The 24,339-nt window shown below is 40.2% G+C and overlaps 2 protein-coding genes across 2 annotated transcripts in view; both read right to left on the bottom strand.

Moving 5' to 3' along the window:
- zgc:110410 (LFG_like domain-containing protein) overlaps positions 1–5,368 on the bottom strand; it is a 39,287-nt gene extending 33,919 nt beyond the window's left edge. Inside the window, exon 1 of the mRNA XM_036130394.1 lies at positions 5,275–5,368. The gene's annotated coding sequence lies outside the window, so the exon portion shown is untranslated. The remainder of the gene's footprint in view (positions 1–5,274) is intronic.
- A 5,173-nt stretch (positions 5,369–10,541) lies between these two features.
- The window catches only part of LOC105927715 (CUB and sushi domain-containing protein 3), a 241,247-nt gene continuing 227,449 nt past the window's right edge, over positions 10,542–24,339 (bottom strand). The window contains exons 42-48 of the mRNA XM_036127573.1: positions 20,843–21,022; positions 20,462–20,527; positions 18,271–18,429; positions 17,774–17,886; positions 16,969–17,056; positions 14,187–14,328; positions 10,542–12,941 (exon numbers count right to left, since the gene is read on the bottom strand). Coding sequence (XP_035983466.1) covers positions 12,782–12,941; positions 14,187–14,328; positions 16,969–17,056; positions 17,774–17,886; positions 18,271–18,429; positions 20,462–20,527; positions 20,843–21,022 — 908 coding nt within the window. The 3' untranslated portion in view covers positions 10,542–12,781. The remainder of the gene's footprint in view (positions 12,942–14,186; positions 14,329–16,968; positions 17,057–17,773; positions 17,887–18,270; positions 18,430–20,461; positions 20,528–20,842; positions 21,023–24,339) is intronic.

Here is a 24,339-nt window from a genome sequence, read left to right as displayed (position 1 = left end):
AACCGGTCCACCGAATCGTACCTACGTACCTCTCTCAGTAAGATCTCAAGTTATTCAATGGGCTCACTCTGAGAAGTTCTCTGCACATCCCGGAATCCATCGCACTCAGACTCTCATCGCCCGAAGTTTTTGGTGGCCCACTTTGTTCCAGGACGTTAAGCAGTTTGTTCTCTCCTGTCCCATATGCGCACAAAATAAACCATCTAACAGACCTCCCGCCGGCCTCCTTCAGCCCTTACCAGTTCCCGAACGTCCCTGGTCACACATTGCACTAGATTTCGTTACCGGACTCCCCTCCTCCCAAGGCATGTCAGTCATTCTCACTGTGGTCGACCGATTCTCCAAGGCCTGTCATCTCATTCCACTCCGCAAGCTCCCCTCCGCTCTCCTTACGGCCCAGCTCCTGGTTAAACATGTTTTTCGACTTCACGGAATTCCTCGGGAAATCCTGTCTGACCGTGGTCCCCAGTTTACATCTCGGGTATGGAAGGAGTTTGCCGCGGCCCTTGGGGCCCGGTATACTCTGACCTCAGGTTACCACCCTCAGACCAACGGTCAGACAGAGAGGATGAACCAGGAGCTGGAGACCGCCCTCCGTTGCCTCACATCCAAGAACCCCACTGAATGGAATAAATACCTCCCCTGGATTGAGTATGCTCACAACAGTCACGTTTCCTCTGCCACTGGCCACTCACCCTTCGAGATCTCCTTAGGATACCAACCACCACTCCTTCCCGAGAACAATCACCAGATCACCATTCCATCTGTGCAAGACCACATCACCCGTTGCCGTCAGATCTGGACCCAGGCTAATCAAGCCCTTCAAGAAACCGCTGAGCAGAATCGTCGATTCGCTGACCAGAGGAGGGTTCCAGCCCCCACCTACCACCCTGGTCAGCAAGTCTGGTTATCCACCCGAGACCTCCCCTCCCGAGCAGCCGCACGAAAGTTATCTCCCCGATTCACCGGTCCATATGAGATCACCTCAGTCATCAGTCCCACCACTGTTCGTCTTCGTCTCCCGTCCCACTCCCGTGTACACCCAACCTTCCATGTCTCACAGATCAAGCCCGTCGTGTCAAGTCCCTTGTGCCCTCCGGCCGAACCCCCTCCACCCACCCAGGACCATCAGGGACGTGTGATCCAAGGGATCGTGGCCTCCCGTCCACGAGGTAGAGGTGTCCAATACCTCGTGGATTGGGTTGGTCGCGGTCCGGAGGATCGTTCCTGGCTCCCTGGCTCCTCCATCCCGGACCAATCACTTATCGACGCCTTCATCGCCTCTCGTCCTTCTACTTCCTCTTCTGGGTCGCCGGGTGGCGACCCTTGAGGGGGGGGTGGTGTCAGGACTCAGCCAGCAGGACCGTGTAGCTTGCTGCCGGTTCTGCTGCACTTGTTTCCTTCCACAGGTGTTTGGTGTTGACCAAGGGGGCGGAGCCCACACACCTGCGGATGGTTGAGCAGCACCAGACAGCTCCATTTAAACAGCTCACAGACAGCAGGAAGATGCCAGAGTGTTACCGTTGTGGTATGCAACCAAGCCGTAGCCTCCAGCCCTGCAAATCCTCGGTTAAGACATTAAGACTGTTCTTACCTTTGTGTCTCCCAGGTTCCTCTGTGTGTTTCGAAGTCCTCCTCCTGTGTCAGACTCCTCAAGGACATTCACTCGTGCTGGCTCCTGTTCTGGACTCCTCCGTGTTCCTCACAAGTCAGTTCCTCATCCTCGGACCCCCACCTCCTTCAGACGTCTACTGGTCTCTCCCGCTGTTCTGGACCCTGGATATCCTGGTGCTGCTCGGACCCACCTCTGCCTCCGCTCTCTGGTCTCCCAGACACCTGTGGCTCCACCTAACAAGCGCTGAGCCTCACTGCCTCCTCCCCGGTCTGGTTTCCCTGCTAAGTGGTAAGCTTACGTCCAGCAGCACCCTCCCCTCGTTTCCCTTCTGTAGCTAATCCATCTCTCCTTCCCCTAGATTGATCCGGTTCCCCGTCCTCCTGGTTCTCGTTCCGATCCTGTTCGGCGTAGTCTGGCCGTTTCCAGTTACCTTACTAAATAAACCTTTTTCTATATCTACCTTGTTTGTCAAGTGTATTCTGCATGTGGGCGAAACATCTCAAGCCGAACATGACACACTCTCTCTGTATCTTAGATAATTCTTGTGAAATATCACAGGAAAAGACCACATAAGTGCTGCCTGTTGGCAAACTATATTGACAGCAGGGGTACCAGAAATCAGGCCAAATGAAATGTCAGACTTTTTGGGAATAATTCATTATGAGATTGTGCTACAACAATAAAAGATGGATTTATTCCTAGGTGTTTTACTTTTTTTCTTTTTTTTTTTTTTTGCCAAGAAAGCCTTCTGCATATTTATGTTTCCAATTAATCCATCACAAGCGCATGCTCGTCTGTTGTGGATTTCCTCTCTGGAACTAATTCTGGGAAGGAAATTCTTGTATGTAGGACATATATTTTTCACAAGAATGCTGTCGTGGCTGAGGATTTCTTAGCCTCTGAAAATACAGAATAGTGTTGATTTTCTCCCCCAAACTGTATTACATCCTTTATAAAAGCTTGGAAGATACAGCAGAGTCCATGAACACTTTGCAATGACACCTTTCAGCAATCTTAGGCGACACGAGTGCCGTGTGTGATCACAGGCATATATTGTTTTCAACATGGAAAAAAAGAAAAAGAAATAAATAAAAATAATCTGCTGTTTGCGGCGGCACGTTTTTCTCCCCCATCAGACTGACTGCGCTCCCTTCAGGTGCATGTCACAAGGCATTAGGAGCTAATTAAGAAAATCTCCACAATTAATTTCTGGAGTGACGGGTGGGTGGCTATTAAGCTGGACACTCTCTGAGCAATTAGATCAATGTTGTCATTTGCTGAAAGGAGAGTTGGGGTTCACATTGTGAGTGGCTACAGTTCATCAAGGTCACATGGGATTGGCTAAAGGCTTGGTGATCCCACCCGTGTGCATTCTCATATGCACACTGCAACTGCAGAGCAGAAAAAAAAACATCTAACTAGGTGGTAATTATAGTTTTTTTTTATGCCAGCAATGTATCCACATTATTTTTCTGACTTTTAAAAAGGTTATTGTTTGGACTCAATTGTTACCATTGTCATGTAATCAGGTTTTTACTGTTAAGCATCAAACTCTCAATGGCTTGATGATTTCATGTGTTTTATTAATATGCATTTGCATTCAATATGGATGAATATGCCAATAGGCTTTTGAAGCACTATAAAATGGCACACACCAAATTGAGTGCATTTATTATAACCGTCTCTGAATGTTGTGACTCAATTGCTTTAAAAGCCACCTTTTAAAATGTCAATTGTGTTCACACAATGCAGGTTGCAATGCACACGGCATACCTCAGCTGAGCCATGCTTAAAATGCATAACACTGTTCACGTTTGTATTTGTTATTAACTTTAAAAAAGAATTAGGGGAATGTTACTAAATAAACTAAAAGCAAGTTCAGGTCACAAAACAGCTTAAAGACGATGAAAGTGTTAAGCAAAATGGGTGTCATGTGAAACGGGTGGAAAATATCTTATGTCTGTGGGGATTTTATGATACTGAGCGCTTCAAAGGTCAATGATGAGGAAAAAAAACAAAGATTTAATTCATGTTATTCAAACTGGTTCTGCTTTTCTGTGCGCTTTCAGTCCTATAAGAGGTAAGAAATCAAACAGTTTCATACTAATGAGCCCTGCAAGGAATATTGAGGCGAAAAAATAAATGCAACACAAACAATACCATAGATAGCTGCAAAAGTTCTGTGAGAATGCAAATTACAAGATCCAAAAATCTTGCCTGATCTCGTAAACATCTCATTTCTGTCTTCTTCTGCAGACCAGGTGTTAGGATCTCCACAGCAACCGCGTGACGTCCACTAATTGAAATAATCTCTCCCAAATGGGTAAAATATAGCTTGATATGGTTGCTTTAACCAAGAACAAATGTCAGGTGAGTTATAAAAAACTAACAATGAGATATAAAGACAAATTGGGAAACAAATAATAAGCACAACAAAATATGTCCAGACATGTGATGAGTGCGCAGTAGAACTGTTGTACAAGTCTTTCACTAAAATGTGTCCACATCCTTATGTGTGGGACAATAATAGCCAACTTTTAAAGATTTTTAATTATCTTTTGGATTTAGGATTTCAAGTTTCTTTCAAATTATAATAATTGCTGAAACCAACCAGAAACAATACACACATCCATTGCTGGAAATTAGGCGGTTTCTGTTGTGGAGTGTCAACCTGTCCTTAGTAGAGAGGCCTGGTGGGATCTCATATAAATAATTTGTATTTTGTTTTTAATTCAACGTCCCTTGCAGGGCAGGACTGTTCAGTTCTTCCAAGACTGAAAGCAAACTTAAAGAGTCAAAAAACTAAACTGGGCTGTTTGGCACCCAAGGGTGACAACCAGAAATGAGTAGGATATCTTCTCATCTCACTTTGGCGAGGATATGAATATTTCCTTAGCTGTCACAGTACTCTTCTTCACTTTTTCCTTTTTCATTTCAGAAAAGAAGAAGAAAAATGAAACTCCTTTTTGATAATGCTTCATGGTTAAAAAGTACATCAATACATATTCAACTGAATATTCTAATTATTGCAGCTCAGCGTGTGATTTGCTAGTCATCTTAGGGAGAGAGGAGGAAGATTGTGTCAAATTATACATCCTGCTCATGATTTATGACGAGAGTTGCATGATTATTAATTATATCTTGCAACTATGGCCGAAAATCCCTCATCTCCAAAAGAATATGACAGCAATGTTTTTTTCCTTACACACACACACACACACACACACACACACACACACACACACACACACGCATGCCCCTCACTGGTTTAATGATAGCATTCTTCATGCCTTTTTGACCTCAGTTTAACGCCCCTCAATTTATCCCGACCTGCTTGGTCTACTGTGGGTTACTTCCCTCAGCAATTTAACTTGGGGTTAAAAATTGATTCTCCTTAAGCAGTAATGAAAGAATTTACATTATTCATCCACGTTAAGATTAAAAAGAGTATATCAAATTCTACAGCTCTCTTAGACCATGCTTTGAGAAACATTAAATCCTTTCGTTAAACATCAAGTAAAATGCAGCAAGACGCTGCCATTCTGTCAAAGTATCATTAAGTTTTCGTGCTGTGTCCATATTCAAAATTGAACGGTTTTGGTTTGATCCTTTAGTCAGAAAGGCCAGCCTAATTTGCCGAGGAAATTAAAGCCACTCACTTTGTCTTTTGATTACCGGGCGCTTCACCTGCAGTTTTACAGTCATAAGCCGTGACTGATAGTTCCTCTGGGTTCTCTTTTTCCTCAACAGCTTCCCATTTGATTCATGAACAGTCCACCACCCCGAGGACATCTGGCCACCAAGCGCTGAGCAAAATGGCTCATTAGGGGAAGACTGAAATACACACCAAGAAAGCGGCTAGTTAGTCAGCTGACAGTCCTGCACATTAGAGGCAAAAGATCCATGAAAGCAAACACAAGTCATTACGCTTTGACGTGCGCAGGGGAGGAAAACCAACAACTTGACTAACCTGTGCCTCTCACTGTAAACACAAGATGGTAGGAGACACAGAACACCAGTCAGTCACACTGGGAAGTGTTAATGTTTTTGACAGAAATTAGAATCTAAACGTCTTATATGTACACATGTACACATTCAGCTTCTGTCTCATGATGTCTGAACACTAGAAGCAGCAAAGAACATCCTTTAAAAAAATCAAAAAACTATAGCCACGGGCCAGCTATTGCTGTCAACGCATACAAAGGCTTTAAAAAGTTATGGTTTCCATTTCTACTGCTGAAAGTCCATTAAATGAGATGCCAGGAAAAAGTGACAAAGTGACCAGAGGTTTCTCTGCTTCCACTCCCTTACCTGTCACTGTGTACTGCTTGTCAGCTGGCTGAATTACAGCCACTTTACTTTCCCCTCACTTACAAGATAGACAAGTTTAGCTTATTATAAATATTTACAGAGCCGGCAAACACAGGCAAGCATGACATAGTAACTAAAGTAGATCCACATCATTATTCTAACTAAGGTAAAGTTGTTTTAAAAAGAGCCAAACCCAAGTTTTTATCCTTTTAATATTAGTCGAGGACTTGGAGTCTCTATGAAGGGAGAAATTTGGAATGTAGTCTGTCCAGGTGCTGCATATATCTTTATATTTAATTTGGGTCATTATTTTCAAGCCGTTTGGCCTATCATGTTGTTTTAAGTATTATGTCACAGTATTTGCTGCAGAGCTCTTTAAATAAGGTTATGAAGTTCCAGCTTACCAATTGTGTGAATTTTTTTTGTCAGAGCGATTTTGTAGTTGTAGCTGAAGGATGACGAAATTAGAAAATGGATGATTGAAAATGGAACCTGGAGAGGGAGCTGGGTGTGGATTGTCTCCTTTGTACTTAAAGAGACCACAGGTGCGTCACCTCAGAACAAAGGTAAAAGAAGGGAATATGGGGGTAAATTAACAAGGATATTAGACCAAAGCATTGTAGTTCCACTTTATATAGACCACAACTGAATGAGTTTAATGTAAATAGGAAGAACTGAAAACCATGATATGTCCCCTTTAAAACTACATTCACAGACTATAGGAAGCATGAGCAACCAACACCAATAAGCAATAGCAGGCAGGCTAACAGCCAAAATGTAATGCACTGCCGAATAAGCATAACCATTGTGGGTGTTAATTCTATATTTTTGTATAGGTCTATTTATCAAGCAACAATAAATACATGTTATGGGTTACATGGATATGAGTAATAATCAATGTTATTACATTAGCCAATAAGAATAACTGGTACATTGCATAAAATAAATTAATTCAGGCAATATAATTTTTGCAAACATACCATGATGCTGAAAAAAATATAATTTTGAAAAAAGGTCAAAATACTTTGAGGATCTCCTCCTGGCTCCAAGCCTTATAAGCATTCATGGACCAAAGTGATTTTCTCGACCAGTCATATGCCAACGCCACAAAACCACCAATCCCTGCATGGACAGGCCAGTAAAATCAGCTTACTGCACCATCCTGCTCAGTCACCAAATCTGACTCCAGGGATGACATGGTGCTAAAACTGCTGCGTGAACCTGTCACCGAGCACCAGAGGAGCTCTTTGGAGGATTCCCTGACACAGAAACCAGAGGGCTAATGAAGCAGTGCGCTGTTCGACGAACAAACACGGGTCAAGTCAGCGCTGTATTACAATGGGTGTACACTCACCGTGAGAAAACACCCTGAGCTTTTTCACATCTCCACCTGCTACCAGATAACCTCCCACCATCATCCCTTTGGCCAAATCTGCTCGGTGAAGCTTGAGAGTAATTTCATTTGGAAATCCTTCTGGCAAATATTAGTAATGTGCACACAAATCCCAGGCTTAGATATTAAAGCATGTGCTTAACCTTAGCCTTAAATCAAACCACTTCCTGCCATTCAAGCGTTTGACTGCTCTGCTATTTTTCATGCTTTGCTCGGTTATTTCTTCCACACTCTCTCACAGACGGTGATATGATTACTACAGTTTGCTTTATCTCGTCCAAAGTCATGATGATCTTACTTTGCTGGGACAAACCCATCTACTTGCATCCAGTCTGGCACAAAGTAACATCAAGAGGCTAACAATTTTCTTTTTCCTATAATTTAGAATTCAAATTAATTTGAACATTTTCGTTTGTATTTACCAAATATTCAAGTGGAGACTGGTTGCCTGCTCAGATGTCTGATTTGGCAGAAAACAGACTGTACTTAGCCTTGGTCCCATTTTGAGATTTCTGTTTAGCAGTAAAAAGACGCTGTTTTTTTTACTGTGCAGCTCCGTGGTGCTCTTTGCCATTACAGACAGTGGGAAAAGGAGGTGATTTGAATCAGGAAGAACGTTTTGTATGATCTCAGGAGGCATCCTGCTGTGAGGGCAGTTCTAAAGGCTGATTTATGCTTGATGCACATATATTCCACGTGGAAACGAGATGTGCGGACACGTCGTCTGCAGCATTTATACTCCATGCGGCTTTTCCTCCGAAGTAGCGCTGTTCTCCTACACTCTAGATGGCAGGTTATGTCATGAGTACTAAACCACCCTACACGGAGAAGTAGAAAACACAGTTGTTTCCAACACTGTAAAGCCTCTTACTTTCTTCCAAGAGTTACTGCGATTTATGTCCAGGAATTGTTAATTTGTTGATAACGGTGATCTTTATTGGTCAAATCAATATACTGCATAAATTTACAAACCTCCGTCAGAAGGACCACTTGCTCATCCACCATGTTTTTCCATGCAGGACTGTCCGTGTAGATAGGAATTTTCCTAGGTAAGCAGCGTGGAAACATTTTGACTTTGCAGAGGGGCGAGGTGGCCAAAATGACTTAATATGGCTGTGCGGACCTCGCGGATACATTAATTAACCAGGCTTGAGACGGTCCAACAGTCCTATATTTCTCATGGCTATCAGAATACGGTCGGATATTTATATTCTTCATGGCTGAGGCACTACACAGCCATAAAGAGTCCTATTAGCTTGGCAAGCAGAACAACTTTGATTAACAAATGCAAAAATCTGCTACCCACATACAGGTATAGTGGCAAAAAAATTAACATTCTACTTCTATTAACAGATTACACGAGGCCATGTCTTAGAAAATGGACAAACATTTCTATAAATAAAATGAATGACAACGGACCTCTCTTTTGCTCATTAAAAGCAGATGAGTGATTTAAAAAAGTTTTTGTATGCAGTTAGGGCCTTTAGTCATTGAAACACTGTACAGTGTGGACAGTGTTCTTTAAACAAATCCATTGTATAAAACAGCAGAATATGACAAACAACAACTATAAATGGGACTGTTAACAAAAATGGACCATGCTTAATAGCAGCACAGAAACAAGGTTGGAGTGAGGAGTCCTACAAGTGAGTGATATTCGTGGCAGTGAGTAGACACTTTTCCTCCGTCACCCACCAAATACAGTGTTTTCTATAAACACTTGAGCAGAATCTTAGCTTCAAGGGTAGGAACAATGCAAGATGGACGAAAAGAGCTAGTCTGGTGTTTTTATCAGCGAGATCAAAGAGACCGCAGGTGTTGATTGTGAGGAAGCAGGTGTGCAGTCGCATCTTGGCAACGTGATAAAAGGATTAAGTGAGTACTTGCAGATTCCTCCGAGATCCCCACTGCAGAAAAAGTTTTAACTGTGTTGTTTGAAACACTTCGCCACAGCATAATCAAACAACGGGCATCTTGGTTTCAAGGTAAGGGAACTGGAAGTCGACAGTTAATGCCTCTGCAACCATGAAGGCAGGCACAGTTGTTGTTTGTGACTGTCAAATTTTAAATGTAGGAAAACACGTTTTAGACTGGTTTCGCCTGTTTCGGTGTCTTCTGTCAGTACAAACGTTCGCAGGCAGGATTGTGGTATGAAACAAAATCAATAGCTGCTCTTTCCAAAACGTTCCTCCCGCATGTTTGCTCACAGTAATTAGCTGCAGCAGTGACTCACTTCTTTCTGAGCGCTTGAGTCGATGAATGAGGATGTTTGGCTGTAGCTGCTGTCAGATTGTATATCAGCATTCTGACTTTCCCTCCAACCCCCATGCGCAGCATTAGCGTGAAGTGACTTTTTAAGGCCAAATGACATTATGATGTGAGATAACCAACTGCAAACTTACAGATTTTGAGTGGCGTGGCAGAAGATGTAGATTAATGTTTTCACAGCTGCACTGTAATGCAGTTAAAGATGAATAAGTAAAAGATGAACAAATTATGGGTGGGAAAGTGAGACTTTCAACTGCTTCCCCCTACTAACCGCATGTTTTACTAAACCAATGCATGGTTGGCCAGTGGTGTGGGAAGAAAATGGATTGCTAAAATAACATGTTGATTTAAAATGACAGGGTATAGCCAAATGTTTCCAGGATACCAGTTTTTGCCCCGTTATGTATCTAAGCGACTGCTCTCACACAATAGAAAAGACTTGCTTCTCCTCCTTGAAGAAATTTAGTAAATTGTCAACCATAAGAACTTATAATTATGCTAGATAATCTGTTTTCCACACTTTTTCTTGAGTGGACAACATGCTGTTACACATTGTTGCATAAATTAATGGCTTGTGTTATGTCATCACTCTTCAGCATCTTTTGGCTGCACGCTGCATTTCTTTCACTTTTAAGCACACATTTTTTGACTGCAGAAATGTAAATTAATATAACTACTGTAAACTACAAGCCAAAAAAAACAAAACAATTGAACACACAATGCTTAGTTCGATTCCTCGCTGTTCTCTACTGCAGGGGTTCTCAAGCACCGAGGCCCAGACCTGTACTGAACTGTCTTGGTGCCAGGCAGTGCACTAATCAAAATACATTTGTAGTAATCCACTGATCATCCATGAGGTCAATGGTGACCAGAAGGTTGGGGAATCAAACACAACAACCCAAAATGTGGTGCCAAATGCATTCAATGCAAAACAATTAAACGCAACACAGCTGCATTATTTTATATTTTATATATAAATTAATGATTTATACATTGCTGATAAAGAAAAAAAATACAAAATCTTTTTGATCTTACATGACATTTACATGTGAAATTTTACACAACATATTCAATAACTTACAAATGTTTCATCTCCATAAAAAATAGATCTCTTTACAAAAGTTTTGTAATATGTACATATTCACATACACTGGTTCTTGAATGAGATAATAATTGTGTGGCACATTTAAAAGCATTCTAGTTTCAGAGTCCCTGGATGCAAGACTCGCCGTAGGTTGTGAGTACCAGATGCGTTTCTTGTCTCATCCATAGGAAAAGTGAACTCTAAAAATAAATTACATATTGATAACACAAGACGTCGCCAAAGAGTGCCATCAAGTATCAAAACTGTATAAATGTACAAAATGGAACAGCAATGAAAGGAGTCAATATAAGTGGTATAAAGTACTGTAGCATCGGTTGCTGTACAGGATCACTTTTTGCCAACATGCACCATCTGACATCACTCCACTAAATCATTGCAAAATGTGCAGACACGTGACATGAGTGTGCAGCGTTATTAAACTAAGTATTAAGGTTTCCTTCCAACGTATGCCTATACAATATCCAAGGCACTGCAATGATGTAGAAATGTGATGACAGTGTTAAATTATTTTTTTCTTTTGTAAAACATAGTTGGTCTTGAGTGACGGTGGCTCATGTCAAAGTGTGCAAATTCCTTTGTGTGAACTGTACATTTGTTGGCAGAAGCTGATGGCTGTGTAAGCCACTGAAATGACGACTTGGGTCAACGTAGGGTTAACAAAATCGGCCAAGGCTGTATATTCATGAAGTGTCTTAGAGTAGGAGTATGAATTGAGCATTTTCTGTCTAAGGCACAGCTTCCCAAAATAAATGATGCTAGTTTGGGAATCCAGAGATGAGATAGTGGTTGCACTTACTCTGTCTTTGAGTTACTCTAAAATAAGGCAAAATCTGTCGGGATGAGCATAAAACAAGAAAATAAACTCCATCCCACCTCAAACGCCCTGTTGAGGCACCTTTGCATTTATGTAATGGCATCCAGAATTAAGTATACCTCTAGGAAACTTGGTCTGATGTAGGGTCTGTGCACTCTAGAGATTCACAACCTTGCTCTTAAAAAAACCCAACAGAACTTATAAAGGTGAAGGAAGAAACTCCTACTATGAGATTCATGTGATATACAGGCTTAAGGCTGGGGCTGTCTGCTCCAAATTCAGTTAACTTGGAACACAGAAAGTTTCTGAGCAAAATAAAAAACCAAAGGAAAAAACAAACAAACAGAAAATGCATGACACTGGTGGACTAACACAGAGGAAGGAATAACTTGCCTCGGCGAGTCCATTAGGGTAGTCAGCAATTTAAAACTGTCGTGGTTAATTTTTTTTTCTGACAAATTAATTGCACCCAACTTGATAGTAAACCTTAATGCAGACTATGTTACTGGTGAGGGAAATGTATTCTGCTGTTTTCAGAGAAGCTGCAGTGTAACAATAAAAGCCCTAGCATTCCCAGTGGCACTCAAAAATTGTACTGCACTTCTGTAGTTAAATCCCTGGCCATATATCTCACCATTAAGAGGTACCATCCAATTAAGAGGTATAATTGACCATATAACTTTGAGCAGACTACAGCACTGACACAATTCAATGGGAGACAGTTACTTTTCTGCAGCTGCAGCTCCTCTTGCACACCGACCACTTGTAAAATAGAAAATAGATTACATTGATCAACTCACAGTAGAGAGTCTCCTACTCCCCGTGTTAAAAAATAATTTTCATTAGGACTAAAGTGAAGGAACAAAATAACACAGGTAGATCTGGGCTGTTTCTTCAAAAACAAAACCCCCAAAACAAGTGTTTATTTGGTATTGTGAAATAATGTCTCTATATTTATACAGCTGAGCAGAAAATACTCTGTTTTATCTTTATGCCAGAAGCTCTTTTATTCAAGGAGTCAACACTCACAGAGTGCAAAAAGACAAAATCTGAAAAGGAAGGAAACCTCCGGTTCCTCCTTTATATGAATCCCATCAGCTACTTTAATTGTAGCTGAAACTGTGCTTTATGCATTTGAGCAAAATCTTATTTTTCCTGCGTGCCAACTGACACTGAAAAAAAAGCATTTTCCTGTATATATTGTTTAATTAAGAGAAAACAGTTCTAAGATTAATTCTCCACCCATCTCTATGCGTGTCCCATAATTGGCGGATATCAAACCATGGTGCAGATGGTGTTGAGATTGGGGTCGAAGCGGACAACTTTCCCCTCTGCAGCTTTCGTGGTTGTGTTGTACATGGGGTTCTCAAACGTGGCCTGTCCGTTGTTGTTCTCATGGACGGAACATCCCGTGTACTGAGCTTTATCCGTTTTTCTGTGGAACACAAAAAAAAAGGATGTTGCATGTTAGCAGAAAGACCGGCCTCCAATTTCCAGCTACTCCTTTCCATCACATGCTTCTATCATCTTGGTGTAGACAGCTGCAAAAAGGTAAATGAGGCTGTGATGTAATTACTGGTGAAAAGAGCAGGCAGAGCAACCCATTTCAGTGGTGGTGAACGTATTGCGAGCATAATTTGCATGTCACAGACTCTGCATGTGTGAACTGTTCAGAGAACTAATTGCTTCAAATCAAAACAAAATGTGCCCATGTGAACACGGCGCTCACTCGCGCTGTGCAGAAAAACGCTATCTGAACCTTAAGCAAAATACATACAGCATTAAAGTGCTTCGCATTAAAATGCACCCGTGTATGCCGCTGTGTAATTCCATTCGGATGGTAATACATTGACTAACATTGCATCATGCTTTGAAGTCTATCACGAGTGTGTGACTGCTTCAGTGAGGAGCCTAACTGCAGAACTGCAGGCTGTGTGAGCTGGCCTCAGTGCATCACCTATGTTATCCCGAGCTCCACACAGATCTGCTTTTCTAAACACGGGGATCATACACATTTTTCATGCCAAGTTCTCATACATTTCCAAACTTAAATTTCATATTATTCAGTCCTTTTTGAGACAATATTAAAAAGTATAGATGCAAAAGCTCACCATGCTTTTATATCTATCATATGTATAGCCAGATTTTATTTATGGAAAATAGAAAATGGAAGGAAGGAAGGAAGGAAGGAAGGTAGGAAAGAATTTGCGCACGACAGCTTAACGGACACATAAACTCACGAATGGATTGATTGGTGGGTGAATTTATGGATGAATTGATAATTTTATCAATGAATTAGAAGAAGGATGGATGGATGGATGGATGGATGGATGATCAGATAGATGTATCAATTATCAGTTGATGGTGGATTTATGGATAAATGCACAGAAGGATAGAAAGATGAAGAGATTGGTGGCCAGATTATTAGAAAGCACAACAGATGGATGGGTAAATGCAGGGACAAAGGGATTGTCGGATGAATAGATAGATGGACAACCAGTCATATAAATGGCTCAATGAATGGATGGATGAATAGGAGGAAGGAGGAGAACCTGCCTCAAAATCGAACTGCAGTTAGATGTACCCTGTTAACCTCTTTTACAACCAGATCTGTAGAAACCAGTAAGAAATTCTTGAAAAGCAATTTTGGGTTCCAAGTATCTCCAAAGGCAACACCTACCTCTGCTTGTAAAGATAAAAGCCAAGGCCTGCAAAGATGAGAGCAAAGAAAGGCACGAGGATAGCAACAGCCACAGAACTGCTGTTGGTGGAGCCGTTGGTTTCAGGGTCCGTAAGCGTGACGTTCTCTCTCTGAGTTAAACCTATAGAAGCACAAACATTTTATATTCAGTCATCACTGTGTACTATAGTCAATGAAAACTTAAAGTGAAAAAAAACGTGATTAAAGCAATGAAAGAAAGATACATATCTGGTTATGACGATGACAACGATGATGATGATGATGATGATGATGAGGATCATGATGATGGGGAGGATCGTGATGTAGACAAAATTCAGCAGCCAACTTGATAAAAAAGCCAGCCACACTGATCACACTGATAATCATCACTGTGACTGTGATAATCGAGTTGAGAACAATCATGTGTTAATGACAGCAGAGATGATGAGCAAAAAGGAATGAAGCACAATGATGCTGAAGGGGATAATCTCCTGTCCATTGCATGAATGTGGCTAAATGAGACATGGCGTACGGCGCTTACTGGGAACAAAAAGAGCTGCGCATGTTCCCACATTGGTACAACATTATTAAACCTCAAGATTTCAAGAGAACAGGTTTGCAGGTTAAAAAATGTTTTAATGAGAAGAAAAAATAATAATTAAAGGAACACTTTTCAATCGGAGTAAAATATCAAGTCAGTTAAACGTTTGGAGTATTAATCTGATATTGATTTTTTTTTGTAAATCAATGTTGGCTGTTCTGTTGCCAATGAACCTAACAACAGGAGTACTAAGGGGGCAACAATAAGATGACCCCAAAAAACAGAATGGTTTTGCAGGTTCAGGCCACAGACAATACAATCTGACTGCTTTTCAGTAGTTTTGCAATTGACCAGGGTGGGTGTAACTACTGGTAGCACGAGGCGATACAGTAGGTGCTGAGGCAGTCCAAGTCCACAAGGATGATAGATCAATATGTGCCATTGCCTAAAGGTTCACACAAAATACAGCAGGATCTGCACAGTAGCACTTTTGCATCCTTTTGTTTCTAATACCCGTTCCTTTAACTCTTTTGAGCAGTGTATCTGCTGTGGTTTCCAGTCATGTGTTGATTTTCATCCAGTTATTGAGCACTAATTCATGCAATAAACAATAGGTTATTAAAAACGACTTGAGGAGAACACACAGTGGCCACCTTTTAGTCTGTAGTATTATCCAAGCATCCATTTAGTACATTTGCACATTCCCTGACTGGGAAGTAAACAAAGATGAAAACAGAAAGTGATTTGCAAAAATATCTCTGAACAGTCAGAGGGTCAAGTCTGTTAAGAAATTGCTTTAAACAGGGTTGGTTAATTTAGGAGATTTACACTGAGCAGATGCTCAAGTAATATGTGAAGAAAGAAAAATCATGACACTGGTGCGAAACAACGACTCGTGCGCCAACGGTATGTAAACACTTGAGGCCAAAAGTATCCAACTAGCCAACAAAACCATCTGGCTTGCATCTGACAAATAGCTAGCTGGATAATTTGCCTTTGCCACTCAAATGCATATTTTGCTCAATGTCTGAGTTTAAAGCACAGCTCATTCAAATTGCCTTGGGATGAAGGTCTACTTTCTTAAGAGTAGCTGTGGAATCCAGAGTAGCAGATGTTAGCAGGTTATGCATGCACTCAGACTAGGAGTCATGCTCAGGTGCACTGAAAGGACAAGTATACAAGCATATGCTTGGGTTGTTAGGAGACTACATCCATCCAGGGGAGTTACTAGAGCAGCTTCTGAACGATCACTTCAAGGTATATTGATGCATCCAGCTCCATACAGGATTCATGACAACAATATATTTTTTTTTACAAATATAATAAATGTTTCATGAATTAGGTTTTAAAGACTGTCTAATTTGAGTAGAACAATCCAGCCCAGGTTTGATAAGTTAATTTGTGGCTGTCTTCATGACTTCTCAAGCTAAAGTCAGGCTAAAGAGAGGGGAAAAAAGAAATTACTAAAAATATGATACATCCAGGTGTTCTAGACTGAAATGGAGACTATCAAATGCAGTTCTGATTCAAAGTACTGTGAAACAGCTTTTTTGATTTAGCCTCAATAGTAAGCTATGAAGCACATGCCAACTTAAGCATCATTAATGGCTAAAGGTATGCTCACACTGCTTACAGTCATGAATATTTTGTCTGTTGCTGTCTGTCTTTGTCAACCCAAAATGTTTCCACACAAATTATCTTAAATTACCGAGCGCTTCTTCAATGCACTTTAACCAAAGGTTGTTGGGCAATTCCCATGTCCTTATTAGCCAACCTGATCAGCACAAGAGACCAACTCTATAACTACTTCCTTCAAAATAAAGGTCTTAAACAAAGCCACTTACTGTATGTCTAGCTTAAAGCATGTGTTTGTGACAGACATGGGACATCGTTTTGTGACAGACTTCATAAGGACAAGAAAAATAACTTCTAGCGATGACACATCAGCAACCATAAATCCAAAAACAACCATCTACATCTACAAGAAGTCGCACTAATGTCCAAGGATTGTTCTCCTGCTGCTGTATCAAGGATGCACACTGTTCAGGGCATGACGCCACGCAATAAACTCACATACATCCTGCAGGGTGAAATGTAAACATCCACATGAGGAAATAATAAACCAACCCGACTTCTGGATTAAAATGTCATTCCTTTGCTTTCCTCTGCTAGTAATAATGGAAGATGAGTATGAGTGACAGATGGCGGTGGGAGTGTGGAGTATATTACAGAGTTTCTTACCAAGTCGCTGTAGTCCAAACTGGCCAAAGTCTTTACCCTGTATGAAACCCTGAAATACGTAGCTGCCACCCTCAGGCTCAGCCGACACCTGCAAGAAAAACATACAATACAATACTGAGGAGCAGTACATCATTTTAATCTGCATAAGAACGCTGTGCTTCAGCAAAGCACTTGAGCAAGTGTGAAGTGTATTCTACATTTTATTCATTGAAAAGCTGCAGAAATACTGCGCTTCATATGACAGTCCACACATTTTGTCGGTCTAAAATGTGCAATAACACCTTTTGTGTTTTTGAAATTTCCTTCCACAACAGAAACCTTGCAGTATGCCATCAATAGCTGTGTGTGGTGTTCCGTTGCCTGTCAAAGGGACCACGAAGTTTATTATTCTGAAAGAAAGTTCAGCTCATCTGACTTCAATTTTCATGCAGCTGTTGCAGGCCTATCGGATCCCAACGTTATGTTTGAACTTATTTAGGAACAGAGAAATGCAGGAACAAAAAACAGATTCACGAACAACAAGGGATTTATTTAGAGTACTACCAATTTGGATTAAACGAAATTTAAACTTTAAATTTTAAACTGTAAAGCAAGAAATGAGCATTACTATAATTGGATTCTGACTTTCTTGCCGAACTTTAAACAATGTCTAAAAAGCGGTAATGAGAGGACTGCTGTAATTAGGGGTCCAAGAAAGGCTTGCTTCCTCTCATGAAAATAACCTGAAAACAACACATTAAAATAAAAAGTAAATAAGTAAACAGCTCTCAGGCATCATTTAAAAATCCCTAATTGGTATACTCACAAATCCATCCATTAACCAGGACTCATCCGTAATCTTGCCCAAAGAGCTGTAGGTCAATGCTCTCATCTGATACAGCAAGAGCGTTAACCGTGCCTCATGCCGTTTGTAGACACCTACAAGGTAGAAAGCAAAAAGCCAAACAAGAAATTAAGTAAAATAATAATAATAAAGTAATTAAAATAGTAAAGAAATCCTGAGAATTAAATAAGAATAACACTGAGGAAAATAGAAGCCTTAAGAAAAGAAAAAATCAAGTAGGAAGGGAGGCGGGGAGGAGGCCGAAAACTATTGAGTGGGCAGACAGTCAGTTTCGACTAATTCATCCACCCTTAAAGCCAATAGCTAATTTCCAGTCTCATGCATGAGATCAGTTGGTGATTGACTGATTGACACGAGACACCCTCAAAATAAATGGGAATGACATGCAGAGGTGCTGGGGGAGGAGAGGGGAGGTGCAGGGTAGGAAGTAGGAGACAGATAATTTATAGATGACTCACCAGAGAGCAGAAACTCAGTGCTACTGTCTGTTAAAGTTACGTTGACTTTTCCAGTCGACGCATTGAAGCTGGTGACTGTAAAACTCATAGGCTGCTTCTGCCCTTTGTAATCGTAGGAACCCTTCCAGACGAAATCAGGGGCAAACACATCATCTGGAACTGAGGGTAAAAAAGTTCAACACATTACTGATTTATAATCAAAGGAAATAGAACTAGATGTGTACAATATGTTGCGTTTATGCATCCAATCAGTGTTTTATTAAGCCGGAATATTTGTTTTGACACTGCCAAAGAGATATTCGACATGCAAAGGAAGAATAATGCCAAACGGCTGACAATCTTTGCTTTTAATTCCTATAATATCAACTTAATAATGCTTAGACCGTGGCATTTAATATTAATTAATTCTGACAGTTATAACTCTTGACAGACTTTGTGAAATGAGGAGAACAATTAAAGGTTTCCCATAATGCTAAAACCATTTCCAGCTTCTTACATCTCAAACATTATGTGCAAGTAATCATATATTATTGTTGGAAATGAGGAGTCACTTAGAAGTACACAAAAACACATGCAGTAATTTGCAGAAAACAAACCAAGTAATAGTTGGAATGATCACTTTGTAAATACCAAGGAGGTAGAGTTTAGGAGATGGAAGGAACCTTTTAGTAAATGTTGTATAAGAGCATTAAGACTACCGCGACTGCTTAGAGTGAAGCATTAGTTGCCTTGATGATAATGAAGATGTGGAATTGTAACTAATGCAATGACAATTTTAGTGGCAAAGACCTCAGAACTGCAAAAAATAGTAAATATTCATTGATGCATTCTGTAGTTCAGCTGTGCTGCTAAAGAGAATGCAATGATTGCAACCAATCACATTTTGAAATGTAAATGGAGCATTTATTCTTTATATCATAGAAAAAAAGGGTAGAAAAAAGTTAAAAAAGCAATGATCTCTTATGCCCCGCTAGTGTTTATAGTTCTCAACCATCAGCAATTATGGTTTGCCATTAATACCACAATATTTTTCAAATATTAACAATAATGATAAGATAATTGTGTATGCGTGCAGGTCATTTTGCTCTACAAAAACCCTTAAACTGTCTGGACATGGCAGGAAGGCAGCTCTTAAAAACCGTGAGACATTCCTCTATTCTGTTGTATCTGCATAATGCCAAATTAACAAATGTCGTCTTTAGCCATTTTACAAGAACAGGTCCAATTTATTCCCACTTGTAGAGGTCCAAATTATATAATGAATGCTATTCATTTATATACAGATCATATTCAAATTTGAGAACATACTGTCTAATTTATCACTATTGCAGTACAACACAAATAAAGCCAGTTGATCATATGTGGCAAATTGAAAAATGTTGTTTAACTAAGGGAGGCTGTTGACTTTGCAGCAATCCTTTCTAATATATAAACATGTGTTGACTTTGGAGAACCAAAAATTCAGAAATCACATACATGACTATAGGTTAAAAAAAAACAACTCAACAGCTTAAAAATAGTTTTGCTTCCACATTTCATTTGTGTCTCATTTTTTTTGCAGATCCTAGAGGCTGATTCTTTCTTTCTTTCCATTATAAATATGCTTATTACCAGTAACATGGATTCGCATAGTACTATTTAGAGGTAAGCTAATTACCATCTTGCGCTGATATTTCCTAATTAAAAAGATCTCGCTTCTTTCATGACCTTTTCATATTCCCTCCTGATAACAAGTCTAGTACTAATTGCAGATAATTATCCTTTTGTAGTAATTTTGCCTCTTTAACAACTTTAAATTTCAAACACAAAACTGCAAAAGGGGGGTAACATTAGAAACTGAAAAAAAAGAAAATACACCTAAAAAGGTCAGCTAATCTATAAATAGTTTTCCTGGTTTAAACCTACACAGCATTTTCACAAAGCTTAAACATGATAATGACGAAAGAAAGGTTTTCTATGTTTTTGATAAAGATTTTTTTTCTTTCCCAAAAGAAGAGCACTAAACCTATCAGGATGGAAAACAGAGCTGCACATCTTGAACAAAGCAGAGGAAAATGGTACATTCTTATGCTGGCTTAACCACATAAACAAAGCAGACTTTATATTTTGTTGCATCCAGGAGTCAGCAGATGTAGAAGGTTTTTTTTGTATTTTATTTTTTCAAACAAGCATCATGGTTTGAAATACTCACCCTTCATCTTAGGGCTTGGTGTCCCTGGTACAGGTTTGACAATTTTCTCTTGGGATTTAGATCCAACTGCAATAAACATAAATATGCAAGATGTGACTGTGCACTGCAATGTTTAAAGCTGTGGGAACAACGCTAAATGTAACTAAATGATTTACTCTTTCCCTTATTTTCCTACAGCTCCAGCTAAAACATATCTGGAAAAACCCCCAGACCTAAACAGGCTTATAGAAAAGGACTGATAACACATCCAGTACAACACACTCCCTGGCTCGCAGTCTCTTCCCCTCCTACATTTATTCAAACCCTCCCCTGAACATTTTTAGCTTTACTCCACCACCCTCTCCATCATCTGCCCCTGCAGACCTCTGCCGGCAAGCGTACCTCTGCAAACAGGCACCTTGCCCGTCCAGCTGCCATCGGAGCGGCAGACGCGGTGCTCTGAACCCCCGGAGAGGAAATAACCTGGCTGACAGGTGTACACCAGGGTGTAACCGTAGGAGGGCAGGTCTAGACCCATGACGTCAGCGTTGGCTGGGCTCCTTGGCTGCTTGCAGGAGTGAGCTGGAGATTAAGCAGAGGGCAAATGTGTTATTACACACATCTACAGGGAGACGCAAATAAAAATGGAGCCAAATACACACACATCCCGGCACACGGCGAGACTCACACACAGACAAATACAAGTGTAACGCAGGACGAAATATAATTAAGTGCTCAGGAGCAAAGGGGGAAGAGATGGCAAGGTTAAAGAAAAGGTAGTGGATGATACAGGAGCCTCTGTCAAAGCCAATGCAATTTTCATAACAATGAAACCAAGTTAAATGGCAGAATGAGGTTTGCGTAACTTACCGATAATTAAACACACCTCCACCTCACATTGAGTTTCCTTTCCTTTTTCATAGCAAACATCAGCTCTAATTCAGTTTATTTATGTCATCTCAAGGCACTTTACAAAGTCAATTCTGTTGAATCAGTCAGACAGATTGGTTAAAATGCTTTCTATCTAAGGAAACCCAGCAGACTGCATCCCCTCATTGACTTGCAGCGTTCACTCCTCCTGAATGAGCGTGTCGCCACAGTGGACAGTAGCCTGCAACGTGGTGTTGGCTTTGCAGCAATCCCTCATACCGAACATGCATGCAGCAGCAGCGGAGAGGAAAAACTTCCCTTCAACAGGTAGAAACCTTCAGCAGAACCAGAACCTGGTTCAGTGCGAACAGCGATCTGCCACCACCATCTGGGGGTTTGAGAAGACACCGTATGCACACAAAAGGAGCACAGAAGCACTGATCCAGGAGTACTTTCTATCTGAGGGAAAATAAAAGGGTGATAGGAGCGCCAGCTCCTTTAGTCGCTTCATCTAGGAGAAAATCACAGCCGAGCAGATAAGCTCTGAGCCAGTTTTCAAGTCCAGAGACTGAAAGAGCACATCTAGTTAGTCGCAGTGAAAGCTGAGGCAATAGCTACGTCTAGGAAAGAGAGACGGTGTTAACTGCTAAAGGAGAAGGCCAAATGTATCATCTATAGAAAGAGAGCTTAGAATTTCATTTCTGAAAAAGTACCACTAAGATAATAATATTATGTAAACTTAAAGGGATAGTTTAGGATGAAATAAGATTATTTAAAAGGTTATAAGCAGTAATATCTTACTTGAGGTAGATCATTCATTTAGCATTGCCATGTTTTCCCTTAATAGTCATAACTCACACACAGGAAGACACCAGCCTTGAGCTCTTTGATCCAGCTGTTGTTGGCCACAGCTATGGCGTACAGAGCAGAGCAGAGATGAGATGAGCAGAACTCATCACTCTCCTCATAACAGAACAAAACAAAAGGTATCTGTAGAAAACAAGAGGAAACACGGCAGTGCTGTAAACTGTCATAAGAACAATATAACTAAGGAACTGCCGAAGAACGATATAACTACAGAACATGTTGCAGTATAAATCCAGATTAGCTGTTCCTGAGGTTGTGGTTATTAGCTAGTCCAAGTGGGCCCCAGACCCAAGCATGCTTGTGTCATCTTAAACCAACATTTCACCCGTGATCACGTTAGCATTGAATGGTCAGGGATATAAGTTACAGTGTACATGATCCTATGAAACTCAGAGCCAAAATGGATGTTGCAGCTCCCTGCTGGGGGACATGCTTTTCCAGCAGTGTAACGGAAGCTGGTCAGCCTTGAGGAATGGATGGATGGATGGAGCTAAACAAACGGACATCAGAGTTAAACTTGTCGGGGGCTTTAAAAGACAACGATAGTGTTTTGGTTGACCTTTCTGGAGCATTGTTTTTGTCTGATTGTTGTTAGTAACAGATTATTTCAATCCAACCTGACAGATCTTGAGTTAATTTCATCAAAGAACAAATTGCAGTCTCTAGATGTGGAAAGCAGGTAAATATATGCATCAAAGAACTACAGTTACAACTGCATGAAAATGTAGTTCTACAGCAGGCATGTCCAAAGTGTGGCCCCTGTATTAATTTTGAGTGCCCCCCCAACTGCATTTCAAGAAAGATTGTGTTCACACAGCAGGCCAATGCACAGGTGGCTGATGCAGATGGAAGATTTTTGTTTTTAATTAGAGCAAAATTATTACAGAAAAGTTAAAATCCAATGATTGAACATGTTACGTATGACACAAAGTATTCATCTTTTAATAAACACACTTTTGATTTTCTCTTTAATTTCGTAGTAATATCTATCCAATGACATTTGATTACTCAAATGCAGGCTTTGGTCCATGTGCTTTGAATTCAATTATTAAAATGGGCAAATTAACAGCAAGTGTTTTCAAAGAACAAGCAACCCAAATGCTGTTGCTTGTTGCTAGACCAAAAAGGGATCAGTTTATTATTGTTAAGAGTCAAATTAAATAATTCAAAATAAGTTGCAAAGTGGATGACCATCTTTTAATACGACAAATGACCAAAACCTTTTTTTTTACCTTTGGATCTTGGATGATTTACACATTCATTTCCTACAAAACAATTTGACTAATTTATTTATTTAGAATGACCATATTTTGTAGAGCAGGTACAAAATTACCATAACTTTTTGGTTTAAATAAAATTGTGTTCATTTTTTGGCCCTCAAGTCTCGTTGACTTGACAATTTTGGCCAATGTACCGAAAAGGTTTGGACACCCCTGTTCTACAGGGAACTGACTGAGGGTGGCTAAACTCAAATGCAGCCCACATTTTCATGAGTAATTGATAAAGAAAACCGAAACTTATGGAGCACTTTTTTTCCCACATTACAATTGTTTGCTACTTTGTTCTGGACTTGTAATTAAAATACACTGAAGTTGTGGTTCTAACATGACAAAATGTCAAAAAGGTAAAGAAATACCTCTGTAAGGCACTGTAAAAATCTTTACATTAGAGTGGTTATACAGCATATACATCGAGTAGAATGCAGGACATTACTAGATTTTAGTCTAATAGGACTAAAGTAGAATACAATCATGTTAAATAAATGAGAATATTGCTGAAAAGGTTGCTCACTTTGTTCACAAAGTTTGTTCACAAACCTGTCCAGTTTGTCTTTCAGTGAACTCAGTTCACTGAAAAACTTGATATAGATTAATTACACACACATACCAATGTCATTATGATAAACTTATGCTTACAGCAACTGGAAACATGCAATGTAAGATTAGGACATTACATCAGACCAATAAAAACAAATTTCAATACAGAAATGTGGGCTTAATGTAAAATATGTTTAATACCTGCTTAAAGGTTACTTTTAACCTGCCAAAACTGGCCACATTGTTTGCCATATTTAAATGTATTGAATACAAATGTACAGTATGTGGGCAAAAGTCTGAATGACATGAGAAAATGCTGATAGTGTCATCACCATGGCATCAAAG

The sequence above is a fragment of the Fundulus heteroclitus genome, chromosome 3 (genome assembly GCF_011125445.2).
Source record: "Fundulus heteroclitus isolate FHET01 chromosome 3, MU-UCD_Fhet_4.1, whole genome shotgun sequence".
Classification (NCBI taxonomy): Eukaryota; Metazoa; Chordata; class Actinopteri; order Cyprinodontiformes; family Fundulidae; genus Fundulus; species Fundulus heteroclitus.
Note: the sequence above shows the minus strand (reverse complement) of the source record. Positions and strands in the feature narration are given on the sequence as shown.